Source organism: Aulostomus chinensis, chromosome 15 (genome assembly GCF_037954235.1).
Source record: "Aulostomus chinensis isolate RoL2024-O1b breed Wild chromosome 15, RoL_Achi_v1.0, whole genome shotgun sequence".
Lineage (NCBI taxonomy): Eukaryota > Metazoa > Chordata > Actinopteri > Syngnathiformes > Aulostomidae > Aulostomus > Aulostomus chinensis.
Genome location: NC_141334.1, coordinates 15,300,253 through 15,326,687, shown reverse-complemented (window position 1 = coordinate 15,326,687; position 26,435 = coordinate 15,300,253). Strand labels below are relative to the sequence as shown.

At 40.5% G+C, this 26,435-nt stretch overlaps 1 protein-coding gene across 6 annotated transcripts in view; it reads right to left on the bottom strand.

The window, feature by feature from the left end:
- Positions 1 to 26,435, bottom strand: part of nrxn2a (neurexin 2a) — a 126,160-nt gene that overhangs the window by 56,035 nt on the left and 43,690 nt on the right. For 4 of the 6 annotated variants that reach the window (XM_086179143.1, XM_086179139.1, XM_086179142.1 and 1 more), the window contains exons 6-14: positions 19,013 to 19,442; positions 17,964 to 18,347; positions 16,977 to 17,180; positions 13,349 to 13,375; positions 8,608 to 8,727; positions 8,147 to 8,528; positions 7,098 to 7,288; positions 6,492 to 6,665; positions 5,402 to 5,521 (exon numbers count right to left, since the gene is read on the bottom strand). In XM_086179143.1, coding sequence (XP_086035269.1) covers positions 5,402 to 5,521; positions 6,492 to 6,665; positions 7,098 to 7,288; positions 8,147 to 8,528; positions 8,608 to 8,727; positions 13,349 to 13,375; positions 16,977 to 17,180; positions 17,964 to 18,347; positions 19,013 to 19,442 — 2,032 coding nt within the window. The remainder of the gene's footprint in view (positions 1 to 5,401; positions 5,522 to 6,491; positions 6,666 to 7,097; positions 7,289 to 8,146; positions 8,529 to 8,607; positions 8,728 to 13,348; positions 13,376 to 16,976; positions 17,181 to 17,963; positions 18,348 to 19,012; positions 19,443 to 26,435) is intronic. The other 2 variants (XM_086179144.1, XM_086179141.1) reach the window with 1 other exon arrangement.

The following is a 26,435-nucleotide window of genomic DNA, read 5'->3' as shown; positions in this document are numbered from 1 at the left end:
CACACGCATAAATACAATCATATAACACCGTAGAGGTTAATCAATAATTACACTCTCCATATGTTTACAGAAAGAAGTGCCGAATATTAAGCACCAAACATCATCATGACCTCGAGCACAGGTGCTTATGACATATGTGATAACTGACTGTCTCGATATGAATATGAATTTACCAAGGTACAAATCAAATCAAGCGCTTTAGTGGCTTCACAAACTCCTTCACGTCTACTTTACTGTTTCTCTTCCATCTATTGCTTACAGCACTCAACCTTCATAACTGATACTTCAAATGGAAGATAAAGAAACCTGATTATTGGATACATAAAGAATATTGTGGAATGAATTGCAGAATTTACCAGCTAACACGGATAGTTACAACACATTATTCTCTCTGTGCATATTTTCAAACTGTCACGTCGTCCATTTGTTTTGCTAACTGAAATGATGACTCCCCTGAAGCGTAAGGCTCGTTATTTCCCGGGAATTGGATTGATGTATTGGTTTGACCTTTGATCAGCTGTATGATAGAGAGTCCTCGCCAAATATGGCCGGATAAAAACTAAAAAAGATGTTTTGAATATTGCATTTGTCTTGACTGCGAGTCAGTTGTTCGGTAATAATTGTGTACATGCAGGGACATACAGCATGACACAGCTACCCAACAATTCTAAGTGTGAAGCCCTGTGGATGACTCACATTTGAGAATGTAATCTGTGCAATTACAAAAATGACGCTAATAAATGATTTAATTCTCCTTTAAAAAAAAAAACAACAACACTCTGGCCAAGAAGCAGGCATTTCCCATCAGTTGAACCACAAAGCCGTGTCTGAGGTTTGCCGTCAATATCCCTGCCTGCCAAATCCATTTCCTGCAAACATAGTGAGCAGAAGAGTAAGATAAGAGTGCTTATCAGAGTACCTGAGGCTCGAGAGTGCAGCTAGGCTAGGCTGACGCTAGGCTAAAGGTTTGGTTTGGGTTTAATTCATAGAGCCCCTATGGTGCATCACTAATGCAGTTGCTAACGACTAGTTTGTGCTAGCTAAGTGACAATAGTGGCTCTTCTTGTCGTCCTCGGTCACTTTCCTTCACCTCCGCCATGTTTATCCGGAGAATTCCGAGCTAGCTGGAGTGCCTCAAATCCTTCCGCCCGGCATGCTTATTCGTCCAGGTTTGAATGTGAGAACATGTGTTCTGGGGTGGTTTTCAACGAGCCGCCATATTATTTAAAAGTAAAATTGTTGCATATAAAATTGGTCGCTACATTCTATACCAGCGGAATTTTAAAACGTTTTTGTATTGAATATTAAGAGTTTGTGTGGCATAGAAATGGAGAATTTCTAAGTATTTGCTCTTGGCAGTGTCAGTTAAAAAATCTGGTATTTTAAACATATATTGACCAAACTGTGCTATTGCATGATTAAAATAGACAAAATATGAATTAAATATCCTTCAAACAGATGGATCTTCTCTGTGTATGGAAGTCAAATATTCATGTAAATACATTCATGTGAAGAGAGTGCTCTAACGGTTTAGCCTTAGGCAGCCATTTGAAATTCCAGCTTAGAGGATGGTGGGTATGTCAGAGTAGCTGCAATTACAGGAAATCTAGAATTTCAAACAGAAATTCCACTATAGTGACTAAAAGATATTGGTAGGGCTTCCATAATGTGTCCTTTGAACTTTTGATTAGGGTTGAATAATGGCATTCCAACATGTAATCTCTCACTGTTGAGATCATTTTCCACTGTGATAAAGAGTGTGTGTTTTGTTTTTGTGGTTTAGAGGAGAAGCCATCGTCTGTTGAAACTGAATCTGTTATCTGCATGGAAATAGATATGAAGAGCATGACAAAAAAATCTCACTCTCTATAAATCTTAGTTTAGATTTTTGGGTTGTATTTTGTTGATGCCGAGAGCAGAACAGTGTCGTATCAGCGACCTGGCATTTTCCATGTGATGTAGGTGACTCTCTGTGTGACACAGTGGGAGGAGAAGGGCTATGGAGAGTGGGGGGATGCCAAGCCTGCCGTACTATAATTCTGGTGCCAAAAATGAGCGTGACTCATGCAGCTCCCGGGCCCCCTGCTCGGAGCATGTTGGAAGCTGAATGCAGTTGGGTTTCATAAAATTTTGGTCAGTTCTGGTCACACCATGCTGCCGAGTTCCCAGAAATACTGTAGCTCCAATAAAAGGAAAAAAAAACAAAAGCCTTACATACTCAGCACGTGTCTTGAGCTCACAAATATGTGTTTCTCCCTCCTGATTCACTTCTTTGTGACACCACAATGCAGCAAGAGCCAGCCACATATGTTTTGTGTTTAACTTATGGTGATTTAACAGCCATAGCAAAGAACAACAGCGAAACTGCACAAAAGTCCATTTGAAAACCCCCAAGTGCATCATCCAGTGGAAGCCACATTCTCTGCATCCAGTTCTATGCTCCATAATCTCACTTTTATGAGCTCAAGACACCGATATGTGTGTACCTGAAAGGCAAAATACACTTTATGGGTGAATTCACTGGAGCTCACTATCTTTCGTAGTCTGGGGATTCTAGAGAGTTGCTTGGACGATGGCGTGAACAGCCGCCAACAAACCCACACCTTGTACATTTTGTCAAGGACACGCCTTAGCGGGAATGATGCTCATCCCTACTGCCCTCCATAAATCAGGAATGTAGCTCTGATTATAACTGATTAATATGTTTCACCGCAAATGTGACAAACAAACTTTGAAGGACTCTTCTTTGGTGACCGGCTGGGCGAGTCTACGACGGCCGTGTTGCTAGTAGAACAGTTTTTACTGGTACACAACTACTGCGTGTCACTAACGTACAACCCCAAAGACTTCAGATTTATTAAGTATGACAGGGTATTTTTTCCAAATACTGTCTCCACTCACTTCGAGCAACAAAATCTCAGAGAGTGTCATCAGTCTCTAGTAGCGAAGTGAGTCTGGAAGGTTCCCTTGTTTACTTGAGTGGGGGTGGTGCATTTTAACTGCAGGGGATGGGGCAGCAGACTGCAACTGTTTACCATGTAGCATTGTAGCATTCTGCTTGAAAGAGAGATGGCCGTTTCGGAGCGGTACAAACCTGCACTGAACCCATCGTCTACAGAGCAGTGAGTAGCCATCCGAGTCGGATCGGATGCAACCCACAAAGAAACAGGCAGAACATGCAAAATTAGCAGAGCTGGGGACACAGAACCTTCCTGGTGTGAGGCAATAGTGCTAACCAGTGAGCCAGAGGAACCTGTGGTCTGACATGGGCTTTAGAAGAATTTTCAACCAAAGTCAACACTAATATCTCATTCTAAATTCATCACTTGAATTTTTCTGCAGTGGAATTCTTTTGCTCAAAAAGTAGAAAATGTTCGGGGTTGTTGCTATCTAAGGCCACGATAAGAACGCTCACAATTCCAGTTATAGCTGACCACATTCTTGGGCATTCAAAAGAGAAAAAAAAGAAGAAAGAAGTGCAATCTGTAGTGCGAACAGAGAATTATAGAGGAACAAGATAGCACGCTGACATCATTTGAGTCATTTCCTACATCCGTTTCCATCTAAGGAGTCTAGTGGCAGATCTGGAGCCGATTTGTCCAAAGGGAGAGGTGATTGTGAACACAGATTATGACTGATTCTTTTGCCCAAAAGACACTGTAGTAAATATTGGACTCATTTTTCACGAGCCACACGTCTTCTAACATTTTCAGACGGACAAAGTAGGGAGAAGTTAACTTTTAGTTGAGAGCTTTGTCTAATCAGCACACACTCTCAAGATCTTGCAGCACTTATCTGTCCTGTACCATTTTCCCACCACTAGAAAAGACATTTGAAGGAAATTTTTTTTTTTTTTTTGCTACAAATTGAAATGTGAAAACCACTTTTGTTCGTGCAACATTCATTACACTTCAAACGAGGAGGCCACACCCACTTACAGTAGGAGACGGGGACATTGCCATCTTTGGTTTGAACAACAAAAGGTTTGTGTTGATTTCAGAGTAAGAAGGTTTGACATTTGCACTGAAATGATAAAAAAAAAAAACATGTTGCGAGGCACCAGTTTCCCTTTAATGTGGTAGCAGTGTTAGCGGGGGGGGCTCTCCTGCTATTACTCAGTATAGAATGCTCTTGTTCATGCAGAAAGCAGCTTTGAACAGCAAAACATATAGTTTATCCACTTGCACAGTCTTGGGATGTAATAGATAAAGACAACAAAGGACAACCTATTGATTTTCAGGTAAGATCAATGGAGTAGAGCAAGCACATTTAACTGCATTTACAACACAACACAAACAATCGGGGGGGGGGGGGAATGCAGTTTTTTTAAGAAAAAAAATAAAGCTCAGATGATTATAATCTGTGAACAACGGGAGGACGCTTTTGGTGTGTTGTCAAAGTTCCCAAACAATATTTTGTTCGTTTATGAAAAACACATAAAAAGTCTGATGTATTCATTGCTATCAAATTAACTTCAAATGGTCCCCAACAGTTTAGAGTGTGATGTCCTTTTCTCTCCTAAAACAATGGTGTGGAACAGCACATTTCAGGAATGACTGCCACAGTTCTTGGCGTTACTCAAAATGACTCTGCAGCAAATGAAGCTAAAGTTGCCATGACCACTGAACCAATATTCTTAATGTTGATCTCTCGCTATTACAAGTATGAAAAGTCGACTGTGTTATTCTGAACACAGAGGCAGGCAGGAGATTTTTTTAAGTGTGTCGTGTATGAAGACCGTGCGTCAAGGCCTCGCGTTAGAATGCGGTATATTACCATTAATCCACGTGAAACTAATTAAGATAGCACTGAAACCTACTGTGATATAATGAAAAAACTACGACGGTTCAGACAACTACGATTGGTTTCAATTTGTTTTGCATAAGGGGTGAAACAATTGGTACTAATGAGCTGTTGCAACCATGCTGGCGTTCCATAACAGTGAGCATCACACGGGTTCTGACGTGTTGTTATTGCGTTGAATTTGTCACATCAACCTTAAGTCTGCAGTTCATTAAACCACAGCAAATCCAAAACTATGAAACAACGAGGGCCACGCGTTCTTTTTCTTGACCATTTTGGGACACATTTTGAACTTCTGTCAGACCGGCCAACCGGCCACCATCACGACAGTCTTTAAGAGGGTAAAATTTAGTGTAAGCTAATAAAACATCCGCAGAAGCTCCTTGTTAAAACATTTAAACCAACACAATGAGCTTGACTGAATGTCCTCAAACAGAGAATTCATATTTTATAGATATTTTCACTCCGCTTGTAAATCCCTCACTTGTGTGATCCGCTCAGTGTCATCGTTTATTCTGCAGCGGTGACCAGCGAGCCACGTTATTTTAAGACATTCCCCGCTATCCTGGTCATTCAGGCGCAAATCAATTGCACTTACGGTCACTGCAGAACGGCCCCCCGTAGGTTGTCATGGTGCAGTCACAGGAGAAGCCCTCCCAAAGCTGTAGACACACTCCCTGGTGGTGGCAGGAGTCCTCTGTGCAGGTGGTGCTGGGACCTGCAGGGGGTTTACAGCAGAATTTACCGGGTGGTGTTTCTTTTCTTCCTTTTTTGGGGGGGGGGGGGGGGGTTGATGCATCTTCACTGCTGTTAAATCAATTTCAGTTATTTACAATATTTCATACAAAAAAAAACAATTTAGTTGATTGATGCACACTCTCATTAAAATAGGTTTAGCAGGGAGACGTGTAATTAAGATTACTGTTAAAATACAATAAAATGAGTGAATTTTGTGACAAATCACCTGGCAACAAAGTATTAATTAATCAATTAAAAAATGATGGGTGCCTGAGCAGATGCGCCGTAATTACTGACTCTAATAGAGAGTGATTGACTCCAAGTGTCTTTATGTCACTGTGACTCATCTAAAAAACTAAATCAATGTCCAAATATATAGGAACTTGAAAAGGAGGGTGATTAATAATTTGGGACTGACTCCGAAGAACATAAATCAAATAAAGAGCTCGCAAACTGAGAGGAGAGAGAGACGCCTTTTTGATTCTTGAGAGTCAATGACCTTTAGCCAAACGTCACCCTGTGGCCAAACTTCAGCTAAGCTTATATAACTCTTCATGATCAGAGCAATGTTTCCTGTAAAAGAAAAAGCTACCTGGGGAGTTTGTTTTTTTTTTTTTTTGGTGAGACAATAAAGCCTCAGTAGAACTATGTGCTTGACAAAAGGTTTCCCAGTTTGATTCGAGCTAGAGAAAAACAGCAGGATTACTTGACTGAGCATTGCTATCACGTATCATCAGAAATAATATAACTAAAGAATGTGGTCACTGGCTAATTACAATGGGCGTTCAAAAAAAAAAAAGCTGTTTAATACCATAACAAATGCAGTTTGATTAGTTTTCAGTCAGCAATCACTTTCAATTTTGTGTGGATTAATCTCTGCTCTTTGCTGGTAGAAATAAGGAAACCATTCCTGTGTGTGTGATTATGTCCATGCTTGTCTCATGCCTCACCTCCACAGCCACGATCCACCTCGCCCACCTTCTGGAGGGCATCCGCCAGCAGGTCAGGGAGTCTGCCATTCAGGTCCACAGATGCCAGGCAGCCCTTGTATCCTTCCCGGGATGCTATTAATCGAGGCAGGCTGTTGTACATGCTCTTGCCAACACCGCCGATGTACAGCTCACCTAGAAGATAACGTATCCTTAGTAGAGTCCCTCTATTTGCCACGTCAGAGTGGTGCAACTGATGCAGGTGTTACTGTGCGACGCTGAGAGACGTAAGGTTTGGATTTTTTACAAAAAAATCTAAACATGTTTCTACATAATTATGAACCTGTCTTGAGTTAATAAATTCTAGAAAAGAGTTGTTTGCTAAATAATTCCAACTCTAGTGGTCGCAGCAACAACTAAACATATCGAATGTTGTGAAAGTTGCCTAAATCTGAATTGAATTAACCAAGAGTCGGTGTGTATTTTTTCATATGTGATATCAAAGCAGAAAACAAAAACATTTGAGTGTGTATGTTGGAAACTCTTTTATGTCCTGGATTAAAATAGTGTGGTCACACTCCATTTATCATAAAATATTTCAATTTTCTGATCTCTGAGATAAGTTACCTTTTAAGTCCAGGTTGCGGGCTCCATTGGCGTGTTGGGTGACGGTACGGGAATCAATCTTTAGGATGTGCACATTGTTGTTGTCACGGGAGATCACCACGTTGTGCCACTGGTTGTCATTGAGAGGCTTCTCAGAGTTCCCCTTCATTAGTGACGGTCCATTTCCCAAGTCAAACACATAATGAATGTACCTACAGGACAACAGAAATGCTTACTGACTTTCACTACATCTCTTAGGATCTCTCCAGATACCACATAGCACTTAGGGACTAGATTGATGTGATTTTATTGATTTTTTTTGGTAGCATTTGTTTGTGATTTTAGCACTGGTCTCGAGCGCATCCAGAGCCACCATGAGTCCATGTGATGTTTTAAGAACACTGTCATATGTTGATCAGAGAATGAAAGTTAAGCAACATCCACGAAAAAAAAAACCCAACAACAACAACAAAAAAAAACTGCTGAACTTCACAAAGAAATCTGAGCCGTCTGAAAACTGTGATTAAAGTTTTGAAAGCCAACATTTTTGTCTGTGTTTGCTGTGAGAGCCTCTGCTGCAAAGCTCTAGAGCTGAACAAGGCCTCCAGCTGACTAATTGCTTACTGGGAGAACGTCTGTGTGAGGTTTGGCAGTGGGGAAACTTCAATTGTTGCTTTGCTTGCTCCGTTTTGATAGCCTTTCTCTGGTATTCTCTCAGTAGCAAAACGATTTACAATGAATACATTTGGAACACACTTGTGATGGAGTCAAGCTTCCAAGCGTACTTGAGAAGGTCGGCCTGTCAGAGCAACACCGGCTCTGTAGTGATGGCAGGTTTGTTTTGCTTTCTCTCCTCTTAACTGAAATGATCTATGATGAGTAATAATGTTCAGAGGGAGACACAATTTCTGTCTCTCTCCTGTGGTCAGATTTGATGGGTTTAAAATCTGAATGATGATTAGGTAGGAGGTTAGCTTCCAGTCATATCAAGTTTCAAGACACGTTATTGTAATGAAAAAATATGCCCTTTTACCTCAGCTACCTGTAGACCTACAGAAATGAACTCTTACCCTTTGACAAGCTCCACCACAATGAAGTCGCTGCCGTCTCCAGAGTTGTACAGTATCAGCCCATCAGGACTGGTGGTCTTGAACTGGAAGAAAAGGTGCATGGAGGCATATGCCTGCAAGGTGGAAAAGGCCAAGTAGCTTGCTTGAGTTAGAAAAGTTACAGGATTGGCCACAATGTGCCTCATGCCGAATCGTGCATTCAGCTCGCAGTAGGAGATGTCTCCGTTCTTGCACTGGTCCAAGTAGAGCATGCCGTTGAAGGAGAGGGCTTGAAGATGTCCGATGAAGTTGGATGGCATCACGGAGATGAAACGCCGCTCTGTCATGATCCCCGTTTCAATGTTATTGAACTCCAGGCGGGTGTGGGCGCCAGTCATGAGTCCTGATGGAGAAAATAGGCAGATTTAATTGCATAGCCCTCATTGTATGTACTTGTCTTGCTTCAATCCTCCCTACTATACCTTCCACCGTCACATTGTCCACAGAGAGCTGCAAATTCTTCCCGCGCCGCACCACCTTCACTGTGTGCCACTCATTGTCATTCAGCTTCTCACCCAGCAGGAGTAACTCTGGTCCCTTGCCTAAGATGTGGAGAGCATCGAGTGAAGAATGCACACTTTCTACAGGGAGCTGTCAGCATGAGAGGCAAGGTTTTCAGAGGCTACATACATTCATTCATATATCACTCATGCACGTATGGCTGCCTGCAGAAAATAATTAGCCAATTTAAATGCCTGAAGAAACAAATGTTGCTCCCGCTGGGAGGACTGACTTGCATGTCTGTATGTGAAATCATATCTCAAGGCTCGGCTCAAACGTGCAGCTTTGAGTTTCAGAAATTCTGCATTATCCTCTGACTTTTTCAAAATAGGTCACCGCGCAGAAGCTTGCCACTGCAGCACCGTCATCCTGAATCAGTGCCTATGCAACAGGCCGACACGCCAGTTCAAAGGAGTTCTGACATCGCTTGGGAAACTAATTGGCCATGCCTAAGCTGACTGCGCCTTTAGGGGTTTGTCTGTCTAATTGAGCTCAGGGCGCAGGAGAATTACAGGGGACGTACAGAGGACAGTAAATGGAAAACATCAACTGGTTTCCGAACACTTCACTGTTTCATCCTGAGGGAAATAAAAGCTGCGACTGGAGACTCTGGCCAATGCTGCATATCAAGTATCTTCACAGCACACTGCATGGTAGCAGCATCCACCTGCTGAATATTGACTATGAACACCAGACAGATCAATCGCATCAAATCCTGCTCCCTCTTTAGTTGATGGATTTACTAAGATAATGAAAAACAAACCGTTTGGTGCATTCATGTCCAGCACAAATAGTGAGATGTTTACTCTATCATGAAAGCAGAAGCAGGGACAAGATTTGCAGTAATGAAAGAAGAGCAGTGCTGGGTAGCAGGGGCTGTTTATCTTATCAGTGTTTCACAGGGTGGGGGGCAGGTTTCCTGCTATCTAATGCCACTGTCTAAACCCAAACATGCACCATGAAAAAACAGAGTGAAGAGCAAAGTGAACAATGGGGAATAGGTTTGTTGTTGTTTTTTTAATGACAAGTATATCAACTAATCCCATTTTTCTGATCAAGTCATAATAAAATGCACAATATGAAACTGAAGATCCAGCTGGGATTCACACATTCCTACAATGCTGCAGTGGGGAGGGAAATGATGGAGTATTATAATATGTATCCACACAAACAAGTGACTCTAAATCCTTTGAAATTGCAGCCCTTGCCTCACATGTTCAGCTTCCAGGAGAGCAGGCTCCACATGTAAAAGCTCTATTTTCCCCAGTCCAGCTTAAATTGAATTTGCTTAAACGAGGATAACTTCAAAGGAATCGTGCGGTTTTACAGGTCAGCATTAAGCCTGAACTGCGACTCTGTATGCAGGATTAATCAAACCACGTTATGTTACTGATGTAATTTAGCTGTAATTGCCTTATTTTCTAAAGTTTATCATTATTCCCAAGATTCCAGGGAGATAATCACGAGTGTTGTAGCAACATTTGTTGTTACAACAAGAACCCACCCATCACAGATCCGGTTGTGGACGTTTTCCAAGCAGCTGCTGCAGATGGGTTGTCTCCCTGATTGCCTCGCAAATAAACCAGACTCACTTCTGAGAAAGATGAGGTTCTGTAATCAAGTTGTAAACTAATCCGCAAAACAGTCCACATTTAAATGCAGATTGAGTCCGTCTTGCACACTGTAACTCTACCAGATACAGTTTAAATTATTTATGCAGCCAACTCTGAGATAAATAGTTTCATTTTTTCTTGTTTTCAACCATAAAGAGCATTAACAAGTCATCCATCATCTGTAGCATTAATACGCTGCTTCACAGGTAACTAACTGCAGCATACATACAGTATATCTGATCAGATAAGTGCATACACAGCACGTTTCCTCCATGTTGGTAGAGTGCCATCTGCTGGAAGAGATGGCCATTTGTTGCTGAGATAGCAAAGGCGATAAAAGAAATACAGGTGTTCTCTAAAACAACTATATTCTTTCCCATATCCATATTTTTTTAATCTACGTATTTGATTTGCTTCTAAGGTTCACCCGTGGCTGGTATTCATTATGTTTACTGTGCATGTGTGTCTGTCCTCACACACACACGCACGCGCGCGCGCGCAAACACACACACACACACACACACACACACTACTCACCTTGGTAAGAGAAAAATAAAGAAATCCGTTGGTTGATTATGCACATTCACGTTTTGCAAATCTGTTTTAAGTGTCCCTAATTGCATTGTAGCCATTAAATATGCATCAGATCGATAAGCATGAGACAAGATGAAAGTGCGACTGTGCCGCGCTGATTTTACTCCTGAAATGTACGGAAATATTTGAGTGCACATACTGTATCTCAGGTGAGCAATGACATCATGACTAACATTCATGCAAATCTAGAAATCATTGGAAAATGTGAAAATTGACACTACGTTGTTTTTTATTTGAGAGAATCCAGGAATTATTCATACATGAGGGGTAGGCACGAGCTTTCAGCCAGCACTCGATTTTCGTGATAACTTTCATAAGCATTCATAATACTCCTCTGTATTGGATGATCTATATCAGACAACCGTTCACCTCTCCACCGGCAAGAGCCTTTATCTATTTCTCACACCGCAGTAGTTGGCACCAAAACTAAAATTGCCTGTCTCTCACTATCAGCGGAGAGCAACAATCTGCATCATAAATTCCAACATCATCGCGGTACCACTCCATCTCATAGGACTAGAGAGTACTGGAAACTTCATTATTTTCACACACAATCTGTCTTTGCCATTCAAATGCAATTCACTCTATGGAATTATATTTGCTAAAGTTAAAACCCAGTGTTTAATGGATACATAATTGCTTTTGTTAGCCACTTTTCATTTCATATTTTAGAAATTGTATTAAGTCAAGTCAGTGAGGGAAAGTAACTAGTTATATTTATTCAAGTACTGCACTCAAGCACAGTGTCAAGTTATCTGTTTTATTAGAGTATTTGCATTTTAAGGAACTTTGTATATTTAATCCCACTACATTAATTTGAAAAAATCAGTTACTAAATACTTTGGGGGGAAGAAAAATATGCAGAAAAGCTGGTAAAACCTGATGATGATGGTGCATTTTAACATTTGATGCCTGCAAAAAAATCAAGAAGATGCTATCAGAGTAGCACGACTTTAACACGACCTCTAGAGGTCAGTAGTTTGAGAATTAAACGCTCCCAAACACTTCATATACATTTATCATGGCAAATGTGCACTTTTACTTTTGATACTTAAGTAAACTAAATATCACTTACTCGTCTAATTGTCCTTACGTAGCATTTTGAAGCGGAACCTCTATCTTTATCTCGACCAAGGCACTGTTTTATCAGTGTATTTGTAAATGATTCTAACTAATCAATTCTCCATTTTTTAAACACAGCATGTCACTATTATTATTATTAAAATACATCTTTTTAATTCTCTAAGTGACAGTTAGTAACTCATTACTGCCACTGGCACCCAGACAGTGCAGCCGGTAGAAGAACAAGAACCCTGCAACCCACCCTGTCAAACAACTGGAGAATGAGCTATGTTACCAATAACAGTGCTTTCTGGTCCAATGAAATAACCAGTTTTTATGTTTCCCTCTATGACCTGCTCGTTAAAATATACCTTGATGTAACTGTTACACCAGTAAACTGAGTCATCTGAATCAGGAATCAGGAAGAAGGGCTAACTGCTAACCGCTAACGTTAGCAAACTGGCCAGTCAATTTACTGTATGCCAGCTGATGTACATTCCTATAATTGATCAGTAAAATGGACTATCGCTCTATAGGGCATCTCAGGGCAGCGAGTTAATCATCCTAGCAATGGAGCGGACAGACATTGTGGTGCTGGGATGGGGAGGAAGTTTCTGAACTTTACAAACTAATTTATTTTCCAGTAACTGCAGCTTTATGTTCTTATACTAGCCATGTTTCTCTACTCTCACTTTGTGGATTGAGCTCATAGTGATATCTGAATTGTTCCAGTTCATTTCAAACAGTATAGTATACTATAGTAGAGTGTAGTGGAGTATAGTGGAGTATGGTATAGTCGTAGTACTTTCACTTGCACATTCCCAGATAGAACCAGCAGGTTTCCGTGGTATAATTTGTCACTTCAGTAAAAACATCAAGTGTCTAGTGATGCATGGCTACTACAATACAAACACTGTATGCAGTTAGTTGTATTATTAATCAGTTTCATGATAGATATTCCACTTAAGTGTGGAAAATTGCCTCCAAAACTTAAACCTCTTCAACATTTTTCAATACTTTTAAAAAGCTGACAATCTTGACTCATACTTATCTGTTGATCAAAAATCAAACTATGCTGTTATTTGCAGCGACGTCTTCTGCCATCTAAAACTGTGCTAAATGTGATTGCTGCTTTATAATGTCACGGTAATGAGAAAAGGTGTGATTAAATTGTTTCTAATGTCCAATTCATGAATTTCAAACAAAGCAAAGTAAGACTTTCTTATTCTTATCTTAGTAAAGATGTTTCTGGGCGGAATAACAGCAACACTCAACATGGAGATGAATTATGTGAGTTTTTTTTCATAAGGGAATAGAGCGAGAGGAACACGATTATATCACAGTGCATGTTTTCTATATCATAATACAGTAAATAATCTTAGGAGACACTTACTGAGATTACAGTCTATCCTGATACAATCTGGTGAGAGAGAGAGTGAGATGGTGAGATTAAAAGAAAAAAAAAAGAACAGCACAAAAGAGGAGAATATTTCTCATCCTTCAAGGTACATTCTGCAGACAGTTCATTGCTTTTCAGAGCCCACCATCCGGGGACAGCCTGAAGAGTCTAAACCGCCACTTTCCTCCCTGTTGTGCGCATTACATTAGAAAAGGAACAGTGAGTGAAAGGAAAACCTCAGCATGTGTCTGGCACTGCTGGAAGTAAAATGGACCAGATCAAAGTTGGAATCGATGAGAATTGTTTTCACCAGAAAAGTAGAGGTGTACCAGTATTATTTTCAGAGTTAGAGTCAGCTTTGATTTGACTGCCTAAGTTCAGCATCTGTAAATGAATTCCACTGTTGTAGATACCTTGAATATTTGCTTTGGGGTGTTACAGGGAACATGTATCCCCATGTGGAAAATGCACAAAGCAGATAAAAAAAAACCCACCCTGAAAAGGAAATGTGACGGATTCGAGTATTGCGAATATGTGAGATAATAATGGTCCAAATGAAAAATTTGTGGTGGTTTGCATGTTTTTCATGCGCCTGTTGGTGCTTCCTCCAGGTGCTTGGAATTAGTTGAACATTCAAGAGCTACTTATGTAAATTTCTTTTTGTTGAGCTAACATTATGTTCGCCTTTTCTTTCACGAATAACATTACTGTCAAAAGCCAGCTCAAATGGTGACCTCCTGAGTGGACTTCCATTCCATTACGTGTTTGTTAATCTGGGTGATTATGCTGTTGTCGACTGTATTCTGACAGCAGAAATATCATGTTTTGCTGGGGGCAGCCATGTTGTCCGTTTAATGGGAGGAGGAGACCTTTTCCATTTCTCAGCTGTAGAAAGCACCATTACTCTAAAAGACATGTACGTGAGCTCGATTGGCAACCCTGTGAGTGTGAATGTGCCTGTGTGTGTGTGTGTGTGTGTGTGATTGACTGATGGCTTGACTAGGATGTTTCCAATCTAAGATCCGTCTGGGTGCAATAAATGTCTGAACAAATTTTCAGTGTTTCCAGTCACGTCCAATGTTTTCAGTTATTTGATACATATTCTTGCATATCATATTCATTGAGTGTGCCCAAGATGAAGTCATGCAGAAAATGCAATGAGCTTTGCAGGAGCAGCATAGCTGGTACTCTTTGGTAATGAAAATGTGATATTGTACTGATGCACCTCTACTCAAAGGCCAAACCAAGGTCTGTCTTCACTCTTAAACTCAAGCTGCTGATATGATTCAGTCTCTGCTTGTTTTGTAGGCCTGTCGGCGATGTATAATACAGAGGAAAAGGGCGATTTGCACAACCTACAGCCACAATGAACTTCACAACGTGATAAAATGAACACAATTCATAGTAGGATGACAGTTCTCCAAGTGTGGAAGAGCGAATGCCTTTTAAAACCTACGACAGAAGGTTTTTCTTTCATATTTCTTGGCTCCGCATTGCCCCCCCCCCCCCGCCGTCATTTGCATGTTTCAAGTAATGAAACCAATTTACCCAAGAGTGCATAAATATACGAGTGTAAGTCTTGTGGCTGAGGAGTGCTCTCAAGCTGTCAACCATCACAGAGCAGTGGATACAGACAGCCAGAGACCAGATTGACTTTGTGCTGCGTTTGTGAGTGTGTGAGTGTGTGTGTGTGAGTGTGTGTCTGTCTGTCACTGGCACCTTGTGTTCACTCAAGTGATTCTAAACTGAACAGGCCAGTAAATGTGAGGGGATGGGGACTACAATCGTCACATCTATGGCGTGAGCAGTTTAAATGGTAATATTTCAGCGTAATGTTAAATCTGGTCTCTGACTGCCTTCTCCTTGAACTGCAGACAAGCCATTGAAGGGCTGAAAGAGCTGAGACGGTCAGACGGGACCTGACCAATGGATGAACTGAGAGAGAGAGAAAGAGAGGGAAGAAAAGAGAGAAAGAAGAATACATACAGTTGCTTAAAAAGGTATCGAACCCCTTAGGTGTATTTCAAAAGTTACCTCCTCCAAAATACCTTTTAAATATCTATTTTAGATAAAGTATTCTTGAAACATTTCAATCAGGTTTGTAATTCAACTACGTTTTATCCAAGGGAACAGCTGATCGTCTCTTACTGATGTCTGAAAATAAATATTTCATTCATTTTTCCTCAAGTGTTCCCTTTCCAGCCCCACGAAAAGTAGAAAAAGTAGAAAAAAATAAGGTAAAGGTCCAATATATACACATATATATATATATATATATATATATATGTGTGTGTATATATATGTATATATATGTATATATATGTGTATATATATATATATACACACACACATATATATATATGTGTGTGTGTATATATATATATATACACATATATATACACACACACACTATACACTTACAAACATACATAAATGTATACATATATAAAGCTATATCTATACATATACGTATGTATAGATATATCTATGTATATGTGTACATATGTATGTATAATATGTGTATGTATATGCATATATTTCTTTCTTTCTTTCTTTCTTAACTGCTACTGTGTAATACTTGACATGGAAAGTAAAATCCGTTCCAGGGAACTGTGCTTTCAAGAGCACATTTTTGTTTTCACTGAAACCCTAGTAGACTGGGGTGTCCTCCATTAGGCCCTTTCACACTGAAACATCCCCTGAATGATCTCTCTAACGTCCAACTGATACGATAAATGAAACAATTTCTCCAAACAAAAGTTCAGGTTTAACTGACACATTCTTTCCAAGTAGACATTTTGTGATACAGGTGGATATGCTTTTCCATACTCTGATACAAGCATGAGCTGCTACCTTCACTTTTAAAGGACCCATGAGTAGGATTGCGCATTGTCGAGCATGAGCTGAAGTTTCAAGTCTCTCTCTCTCTCTCTCTCTCTCTCTCTCTCTCTCTCTCTTTCTCTCTCTGTGGATTTAATAACTTGATCAGTATTCCTTCTTGGCATTAAATATTACTAGAATCAACTTGAAAAGATTTACATTGTTGAATCGTGTCGTATTTGATTGTCGCGCATCACATCGACTCTCTTCTATATCCAATAATTTAACTGCATCTCAAAACCAAGGAGGCAGGGGGTTGATCATATACCAGTGAAAACATGATGGATATCATGACCACATCTTCCAGTGCTCCCCTGAGGTGATCTGTCTACGATACGTAACGTGAGCATAGAGACGGTTGTTGCAGCTAATAAATATTGTAATCAACTGGAGCAGCTTCACTGACCACATTGCATGGCTGTGACGGATTTCTATTTTTTTCACAGCGGGTACATTTATCCTCCCTCGTCCCACAGCAACGCAGACGCTAGGCATTTGAAATGACAGCAACACAGGAAAGAAAAATCCTACACACTGGTCCTTAAGAAGTCTGGAAAAAATGAGCCAAAAGAAATTTGAGCAATATTCAACAGAAACGAGAGAGGTGCTTATCTTTTTAAGCAACTGTAGTTATTATGTATGAAGATGGAGATGGGAGAATCTTGGCAACTCTGGCTGAGTGACGCTTCCTAAAAAGGTCAGTCGATAAATTATCTGATCTCGTTTGCCGCAGCAGCATTACCCAGGTTGACAGTGAGTTTCACTCGGCCTCCGTCCAGCTCCAGACGCAGGGTGTCTGCTGACTCTTGGGAGGTGGTGGCCATCAGCAGCCCAAAGGCCCTCTGGGACATGAATCGCAGGGACACATCCTCGGCTTCTGTGTGGAGCGTCCTTGGCATCAACACCTTCAGGTACATGCTGCCATCATAGCTCACCATGGTGGCGTCTGCAGATGTCAAAGAGCAGAAGTGGAACCACCCGAGGAAATCATAACATTCATCAAAACACAAAAAAGGAAGGAAATCTGATCTTTTTTTTTTAATATATCCGGTGCTGCATGGTATCATTTCTGATTGCAGTTTTCATCAGTCACAGCAGATGGCAGAAAAAGCCTACAGCATATGAAGGCTGCAGATATATTGCAGCAGCAATCACATCTCTGAAGGATTTAAACCCATCACAGTGCAATACAAGGGGGATTTTCAAATATCCCTCATACTATTAGCTGCCAATGTATTTGCATAATTTTCTAGGAGAAAACCGTCTGTATGGAAATTGCAGAGTGATTCAGGCCAGTGAAGGTGCGCTGCTTTTCTAATAAAACACTCACGATACGGGCAATTCATTAACAGGGTAGGAAATACTGCATGACTCAAATGAAAAAAAAAACGACATAAATATATATATATATACACTGCCCTCATTTTCATGTCGACTGTGATCGTGGAGGGTTTTTTTTATACATAGCGTAGCTCTCGTCTGAATAGATGTATCACTGTACGTTATGGATGATGACGCTGTAAATGCAAATTAAATTATCACTGTTCCGACAGCTTGAGAATTAAGGTATGATAATGCAGTTTCTTTGTATCTAGACTGCATGTATGCACTTTCAAGCCACTTCATAGCGAAGATTATGAATAAAATACTGGCCAAAGTGTGTTAAAAGCTTTGCAGCAGCATTTTTAGTCACTTGCTCCTCCACCGGCAACCCCTCTCAGAGACTCACCCTTCTCACAGTTCGGACCTATGTAGCCAGTACTGTTGCAGTCACAAATGTGGCGGTTCCAGCCCTCTCTGCAGTGTCCACCATTGGCACATGTGTCTCTGGCACACCTCACATGAGTCTCTCTGGTGCAGAAGCTGCTAACACCTGTGGCGCCTTGGACCTCTGCCAGCCTCCACAGATTACGGCTCTGTCCGTCAATGAAGAGGTCTCGCACGCAGCCCACGTAGCCAAGGCCGAGGGAGGCCGTCCATACCTCGGGAGGGAGCATGAGGGCTTGGCGATCCTCAGGTAAACCTCCGAGATACATGTCCCCGTCAAGGTCAAGGATCTCACTGCCTTCATTAGCAGAAAACGGGATGCTCTGGCTGTTCACTGAAATGAAGCCTGCAGGGGAAGGCATTATTGGTGAGTGAACTTACACTTGTACAATGATTTTATTGCAGAAAATGAAGACAGGTGTGTGTGGGTTGTGATAAGTGAGAACAAACTGTGAGACTGAGGAAGTGGGCACCATTAAAAAGCAAATAAAGGAACTGTAATGCGAGCCACTAGGAGCTGATTTTTGTAAACAAAGATGAAATTAAATATCTGATCGGCAAAAATGAATTAACAATGACAAAGCCAAGCTTTCTAATATTACCCAGTTTGAGAGGGAAGAAAGTAGATGGAAATGAAATGTGAAGCCAAAAATACAGGCATCTAATTTTTTTGGGGATTCTACTAATAAGGCAGACATTTGGGTTGAGCTAATAGTGCAGACATTCCCCCATTTGATTTGAGTAACTGTTTAATTGGCCACTTGTGAAATATGTTAACACAGATTTTAAAATGTCATACATAGATTACAGCCGCTAAAAATATCATCGCAATTAAAAGCCTCCTGCATATGCATACATGTTTCACTGAGCATGCCAGTGTGACTAGATCTATACTGGCATATGGCAATTTCACAGCCAGGAAGTCTTTGTTCTCTCCTGCTAATACCGGAGAAACACAGAAACAGAGGCACACGCCAGGCTTCCCCTTCCCTCTCCAGCACGTTCTCTTACCGTTGCGCCCTTTCCTCTGGAAGTCAACATGACACCACTCGCCATCATCCAGCCTCTTGTTACTAGCTTTCATCTTAATGCTGCCAGAGCCCATATCCATGACCAGGTAGAGAATTCCATCCAGTAGTTCTATGGCGAAGAAGTCGGCCCTGGGCTTCTTGTCGGGCTGCGTGCCCAGCAGACTGCCGTGGCTGAAAAGCAGCAGACCGCTGGGTTCTGTGGTGCGGAAGTCAAATGATATGGCCCCTGTCTTCTTTGTGTTCCACCTGGGTAATGTCAAGTAGGCAGACGGTGTGTCAAAGGTAACGGGCTCCAGGGCTTCCACGTTCTCACAGCTGAACACCAAGTCACCATGGATACTTATTTTAGGGTCTCGCTGCTCAGCCAGCCGTGACAGTTCCAGTCTAAACTCATTATTCTTGTAGACCACCTAGTAAATGAGAGAGATATGGTGGTGAGGTGACAGCTGGAGGGAACGTTACATTCAGTGGAAAGGTTAAACATTACTCATCAATAAACGCTATTCACAAGTACATGCTGCAGAAAACACCCTACACTCAGAGCTGAGACAGAAAATGTCCTCACAGTTTATATATATATATATATATATATGAATATATACGCCTTCAGTCCTACAGAGGTGGAAGTGTTTGAGTCAGTCTCTGTGAAACATAGTCAGCATCCATGCAGAGACAGCATGAAAAACTGAACACAGTTTGTTTGTTTTTTTTACTGTAAAATCAATTGCTGATTATTTCAAATAACCTTTCAGAGCAGGTAGTCTGATTTTTTTAACCTGATGTTCTCGGGTTTACAATAAAGTTTCTTCAACCCCAATAAAACATTTTTAAAAAAAGAAACAAGGATGAGCTGACTTGAGAATGCAGCGCGTTTGACACTTAGATGAGCTGAAAAAAAAGCCGCCGTCGTCGCACTCACATAATGACAAGCATTTAAGTGTGTTTACACAAAGCACAAAGACACCAAACCAGAGAATGTGGGTGTAACCAGTTGATCCTTAACAAGAATAACACATAAATTATTATTAAAAGAAATACATTTACTAAACCTACAGTCTGAGAGAATAAACATGAATGTTCACTCTCAGCCTAACAGCGGGAAATAAATCTGCAATCTTTTACACTCTGCTAACAGACCAGTGGAGATGAATCACAGGAAACCCAATTGAAAACATCAAACTTTACTCGACTAAATACAAAATATACACATTCGCATTGAATGCACATTGCAGTGGAATGCCTATGGTTGCTTCTTTATGATTTGATACTGCTATAGTCTAAGTTCATCAACATGCACAGCAGGAGACAAAAATCCTTGTCTCATTTTGTATCAGTTGTAAGTCAACCAGAGCCCGCTGTTATCTGCCACATCCCTCTGCAACCCGTCACTGCCTGAGGTGACACACCACACTGCACAGAGGACTCACAGCGGAGCCGAGAGGCAATTTGAGCCAATATCACACTTCACACTGCCTCAGTGTGACTAATTAAGCAGTGAAATCAGATGGTGAAACTGACCATTGAGAAATGAGTGTAACAGGCAATTTTAAAATGGGAAGACAGTCAATCAAGACAAAGCGGGAACAGTGCATTAGCATTGTTTAGTCCACTGCAGCTAACAAAATGTAGACCTCCACTGGGCTATGACAAGTAATAGAGGAAGAAGAATCTCATTTAAATGTATAGTGTATAATTTCTGTCACTAGGGGTCTCTCAACCAAAACGGTACAAAGTAGAAACACTCAGAGACCTCTGCCAAGGCCAGCAGCCCACCCTTCTGTCGTATGCAAATCCACTTTAGAACTATTTACATAAGTATTAGAAATATGCCTGAAATTAAATGAAATATTTCCTTAAGAATTAAACAATATGATGTTCACGCGCGTGTCTCCTCTCTATTCTCATGTATATTCAGCTGGATTCCTATCAAAGCTCTTCAAAAGTACATAATTTGGTGTTTCTGTTTTAAGACAACAGGATGAGTACAACAGGGACTCTAAGCAGCATGTTAACGCCACATATCAACCAGCAGTCACTCGCACGCTGCCGCTTTTATTGCCGAAATTCAGATTCCATCACTGCAACATTGTCTGACATTAATTATCAAACACAGAAGTGAAAGACAACAGCTGTGCTGTGATATCAACTAAATTTAAATGTAAAATGATTATCCAGAGAGAAATTTAACAGCAGCAGAATAGAATCACGTTTGCAGCTCAATCAGAATCCTTATGCTGTAAAATAAACAGTAGATTAAAAAAAAAAAACTTTGTGATAGACGGCTCCCAAGGTGACGTCACCTCCCAACACAAGCAGATAGATGGAGACTGGCCTTTTACCGATGTCACGAGTGCCTCAAGATTTGAGAAATAAATGCTGATGTCTCAAATGTGTTTACGCACAACAAAAAAGTAAAATCTGCTTGTAACCTTGAAATCAAAAAATGAGACGAGGACTGATGTTATAGAACAAGAAAATAAGAAAACGCTAATATGGCAAATTATTAGCTTGCCATTTCTGTGTTTTCAAATGTGTTTATCTTTGTACCTTTGCCCTCTTCACACTCAGTCGGAGGGGTATTGCTCCAGCATGAGGAGTAGTTCCACTCAATTACAGTCCAAACAGTTGGGAAAGAGTCTTGTCTATACAGTAGCTGCTGGAGGACCTGACTTGAAGCCATCCCTTCAACCTTACAACTAGAGAGTTTTCCACCCTCAATTTAGTCTTACAGACACAAACTTAAGCCTGATGGCTGGTTGCAACCTTTTGGCCCTGACATGCAGTCCATTGTGTGCCTCTTGTAACACTGAAGTGTTCACCAGCCAGGGTGATTGCCAAGAACAAGAGGTACACATTAGATGTAAGCAGTAAGGAGATACAAAGCCATCAGTGTTTGCTTCCTGTCTGTAAGACTAAAGTGAAGGTGAAAACAAATCACATGCCGTGTTTTACCCAAATATTTGAGTATAAAATGATGGATTTTTTTCTTTTTTTTTTTAAAGCCTTCATGTCACGCTACTTAACAGTTATATAGTATATATACATGCATATATATATACATGCATATATATATATACATGCATATATATATATATACATGCATATATATATATATACATGCATATATATATATACATGCATATATATATATATATATATATATATATATATATATATATATATATAAAAGCTAGTGTGTAACACTTATTGCATTACAGTATCTTGACTAAAATTACTGTTGTGAATTTGAACAACGTTGAAAACATTTGGGATAAAAATGCACACAAAATAAGCTGTTAAACTTTTACCCATTTCAGGAGCAAAAGGCTTCAGAGTATCTCAAACACTCGAAAAAAAAAGCTCTTGAAGTTCCTTCCTGACAAAGCCTTCACCGTCTTTCAAGATCAGAAAGTGAAGTATAATAGTAGACTGAGAATGAGGACCTTCAGCTGTAGGAACACAGTCTATAAACCAAATTTGTAACAATCTTTGAAGTATTAAAGGAACTTAATGATGCAGTGTGGGATATCCTGTGGACAAATATATAGTAGACCAATAAGCTGCTGACTTCAAAGCCTAATTCCTCTCTCCCAGCTACTTGCTACAGTCGAGCTATTCGTCTGAATGTGGCCATTATTTTCCCTGTACCTGATGAACCTGATGGCCTCTATCCAGCTTCACTCACATCTATTATCATGTAATGTCTAGAGAGATTAGTCATGGCCCAAACTCTCTCTACCTTCAATAAAATAACACTGACTCAAGACAAATTTCTCCCCTAAATAGAGCTACTGCTTCTACAATAAATATTTCAGTCTTTAGTCAGAGACGTGTTCTTCTCGTTCCTCTCTGGCTCCAACTCAGCCATCTCTGGATCAGGCCCATTTGTTTCCTGGAAGGCTGAGATCCCTCATTACAGGAACTTTTTGGGGTTGTTATCTCATCCTCATGACTTCAGCACGTCACATCCTCCCTGCATGCCTAAAATTTGTGTGACTACGCACATCAGTAGTAGGTCTAAACACCACCACCAGGCACACCGCCCACAGAGCGGAGGTTGCAGCATTGGCAGCAATGCTAGGACAATAACCTGTCCATAAATAACATCTCATTTTCATTTCAGTCTATTCACAGAGCAGAGCATTATGTAGACACTCCACTTAAAAATAATTCAGTATCGTTAAGTGCTTCAATGTGCGGATGTACTTTATAGAAAAATAGTGTACAACGCGGTGCTACATTATATGATGAGAAATAGGTTACTCTTTCATTTCCTCCACCTGAGCACTTTACTGGCCAAGGAGGACATGTTTGGAGGATTTGGCACAATATGTAAGGCTGAATTTCACCAAACTTGGTGGAGAAGTGTGAAATGGGCAAAGGAAGAATCAATTTTTGGATAAATCCATTCAAAAAAGCGAAAAAGGCCTATTTTGCTACCTTAGCGGAGGTCTGCTTAGTTGAGTGTCCTCAAGTTTAAAAATACGGTGAGCTGGAGAATTAAAGCCACAACATATTCAACGGAGAGTTACATCGTTTATTAAAATGTGCTTCCAGCAAACTGTTAACATTAGCATACGAGCATGCTCCAAGTGAAAATACCTGTCTTTAAGGTTTGTTAACAGGGATGTAGCATTTTGTGATTTTGGAGCCAGACACATTCTGCCAAAGATACAAGAGACCAAACGGGTTTTTTTATGAGAAACTTGGAGTAGAACTGCTGCTCTTTTGCACATAGCAGCCAGTTGTTGTGCTGAGAGAAAGGAAGTGTGGTGCTCTCTGCTAGAGCTGAGCACCTCTGTGACCTGTCTTTACATAAGCAGCTAAAGATGGATGGATGGAGTATTGATCAATCACATTTGATCAATGATTTGGCTCCATGCATGTAAACAGTCCATATGAGTGTAAAATTGGTTGCAAAACAATCTAGCATCTGCTATGATCTGATTTAGTAATTCAGCTTTTCTAGTTTCTCTGTATTCATCTGCACTATTTTCTGACCTTCACACACACTGGTTACTGAGTTAAGAATCCAGTTAAGTAAGGGATAGTCAGCTCGCAGGTATGCGCATATACGGTTTAGGATGCATGACGCAAAGGCAAATAACCACCGGCACACAACAAAGTGCATCCGAAACCGTACACAGGCACACTGACGAGTTGATTATCCCGCTTATACCATGGTCATGAAACAGTTTGAAGACGTACATGACTTATTTTAACAGCTGTATGATGACGGTTGCCAAAATAGTCGTAGTTCCAGCTGTTTGCTGTCTTGAAATGCTGTTATTTTGCATTGAGAGATTGTGGTGAAATTTCTACAATTTCCTACTTTCAAAATAAGCAAATTTAACTGCGTTGAAATGATCAAATTGGCCTTCAAGGCAATAAAACATTGGGTACGGAATAGATTTGAGCTTGTTAAATTATGGAAAAAAGGTGCAACCCCTCCATTGCGGTGGTGAAAACTGAACAGAAGAAAAGGACGACACGCTGGTGAGAAGACATCCAACGCTGCCCGGGGTGATTACTTATTTTCTTAAATGTTTCTGATGTTAATACTTTATATTTTGCAGTGTAATGTAACTATTGTGATGTATGCTCACAGTTTTGACCACTCACCGTGATTTGTTGGTCCATAAAGCTATGTTTAGAGACTTGCTAATGATGCTAAACTTGCTTAAATGTTGACCCTCGTTTCACGTGTTCAGATGTGTCCTGAGACTGGTGCTACTTTCCCACACCATTGCGGTGCTATTATGCTGTGTTGCAGGTACGTTTCTGAAATCGTCTTTAGTTCTATGAGTTGTTTATCGGCCATTAGTAGGGAAGCCTTGACAGTTTACAGTTACTATAGTGACATCTTGGCTGGCGGAGTAATTTTGAACGAGTGATTAAGTTTGAGCCGAACTACGTGTGCGTATGTACAGTTTTAGTAAACTCCCTGACAGCCAATCAGAAAAGAGCATTCAGCCTGACCATGGTATAAATGGCCATAATAACTATACATATTTTATAGCTTAGGGAGGAAAAAAAAACACTGCAGATACAAAAAGAAAAAAAAAAGAAAGAAAAATGCCACATCTCTTCATGCATACAGTTTTGTACTTCAGGACCTTGAATAATGAGATTTGTATTACAGACCAACATTCTGCCTACCAGCAAGGACATAAGACTCAGCTACAAGGGCTGGCCTATTAGACACAAGTCAAACAACTACACTGTTGCCAAAAAGCACTTGCATGACTGGTTTAATGTCTTTCTTTTTTTTGTATGTAAATCAAAATAACAACTTCAGGACTTTCTAAGTGTATTTAAAAGATGTGTAGTTACAGACCTTCAATATTTAGGTCATGCATTGACAGCGGGTCTAACATATTTGTCCACTGTCAGATATGGAAAATGGAAATGTAACTTAGCGCCACAGCTTTGGTCAAATTCCTGCTCTAAACTAGGCTGATCATCTTGGGTGACGGTCCTTCATCCATGCACTTTCAGTGCGTTTAAAGGTTGTGCTGCATTTTAGAAAACCAGCATGGTTTGCAAGAATAAACATGGACATCTTCCCTATAAAAATGATATTTCACCCTCCTTCTGAAATGTAACAGCATTGATTTCATCTATTGGCCTGCTTCTCTCTCTCTCTTCTTTCCTGCCAGCATAAAGTGCACGCAAAAGCAGTAATGGATTTGTCACATTTACTTCAAATATATCTGTTAACCTGCTGTTGTTTTACAGGTTCTCCATCTTTGTTTAGCATATGAGCATGCTAACATCTGCCAACACCAGAGTTTGTTGTGTACATGAAGCCTCATCTTGCATAAACCAGACAGGATCAAAGCTGGTCGCAGTGACGCTGACGTCCCGCGTCTGCGGGTCACAGCGTGATGATGGACTTGTGCTTCTAATGACTGCAGTCAAGCTTCAAAAATAATAAAAAAGACATTTATTTGTGAAGATCATCATCCAAAACATTAAAAAAAAAACAACAACTGTTAGCCGCAGATGTTATTTTTGGCAATAACACAAAGCCAAATGCAAAAATCCTATGTTTGTTTGGGGAAACCCATGTTGATGCTAACTTCTTAGCTGGCATGATGGGTTAATGGGTTTTCCATGAAAGGCAATAAGGTGGACAAAGTAAAAATTTTGCCTTGATGGTGACACTCGAAGAAAAGCCAATGCAGTCATTCCTCCACTGAATGTATGTCAAAATAGCAAAGGTTATCCAAAATTGTTGAGATAGCTCAGCATTTCTATGTGTATGAACTGAAATCTGAAAGGTAATTACTTGTTTTGGATGCAGACCCAAGTCGTTAGCACGCTGTGACAGCACCAACTGGATGCTCTGACTCGGCAAGTGACACAACTACTGCTTTCAATGGAGCTTGAATAAGTAAACT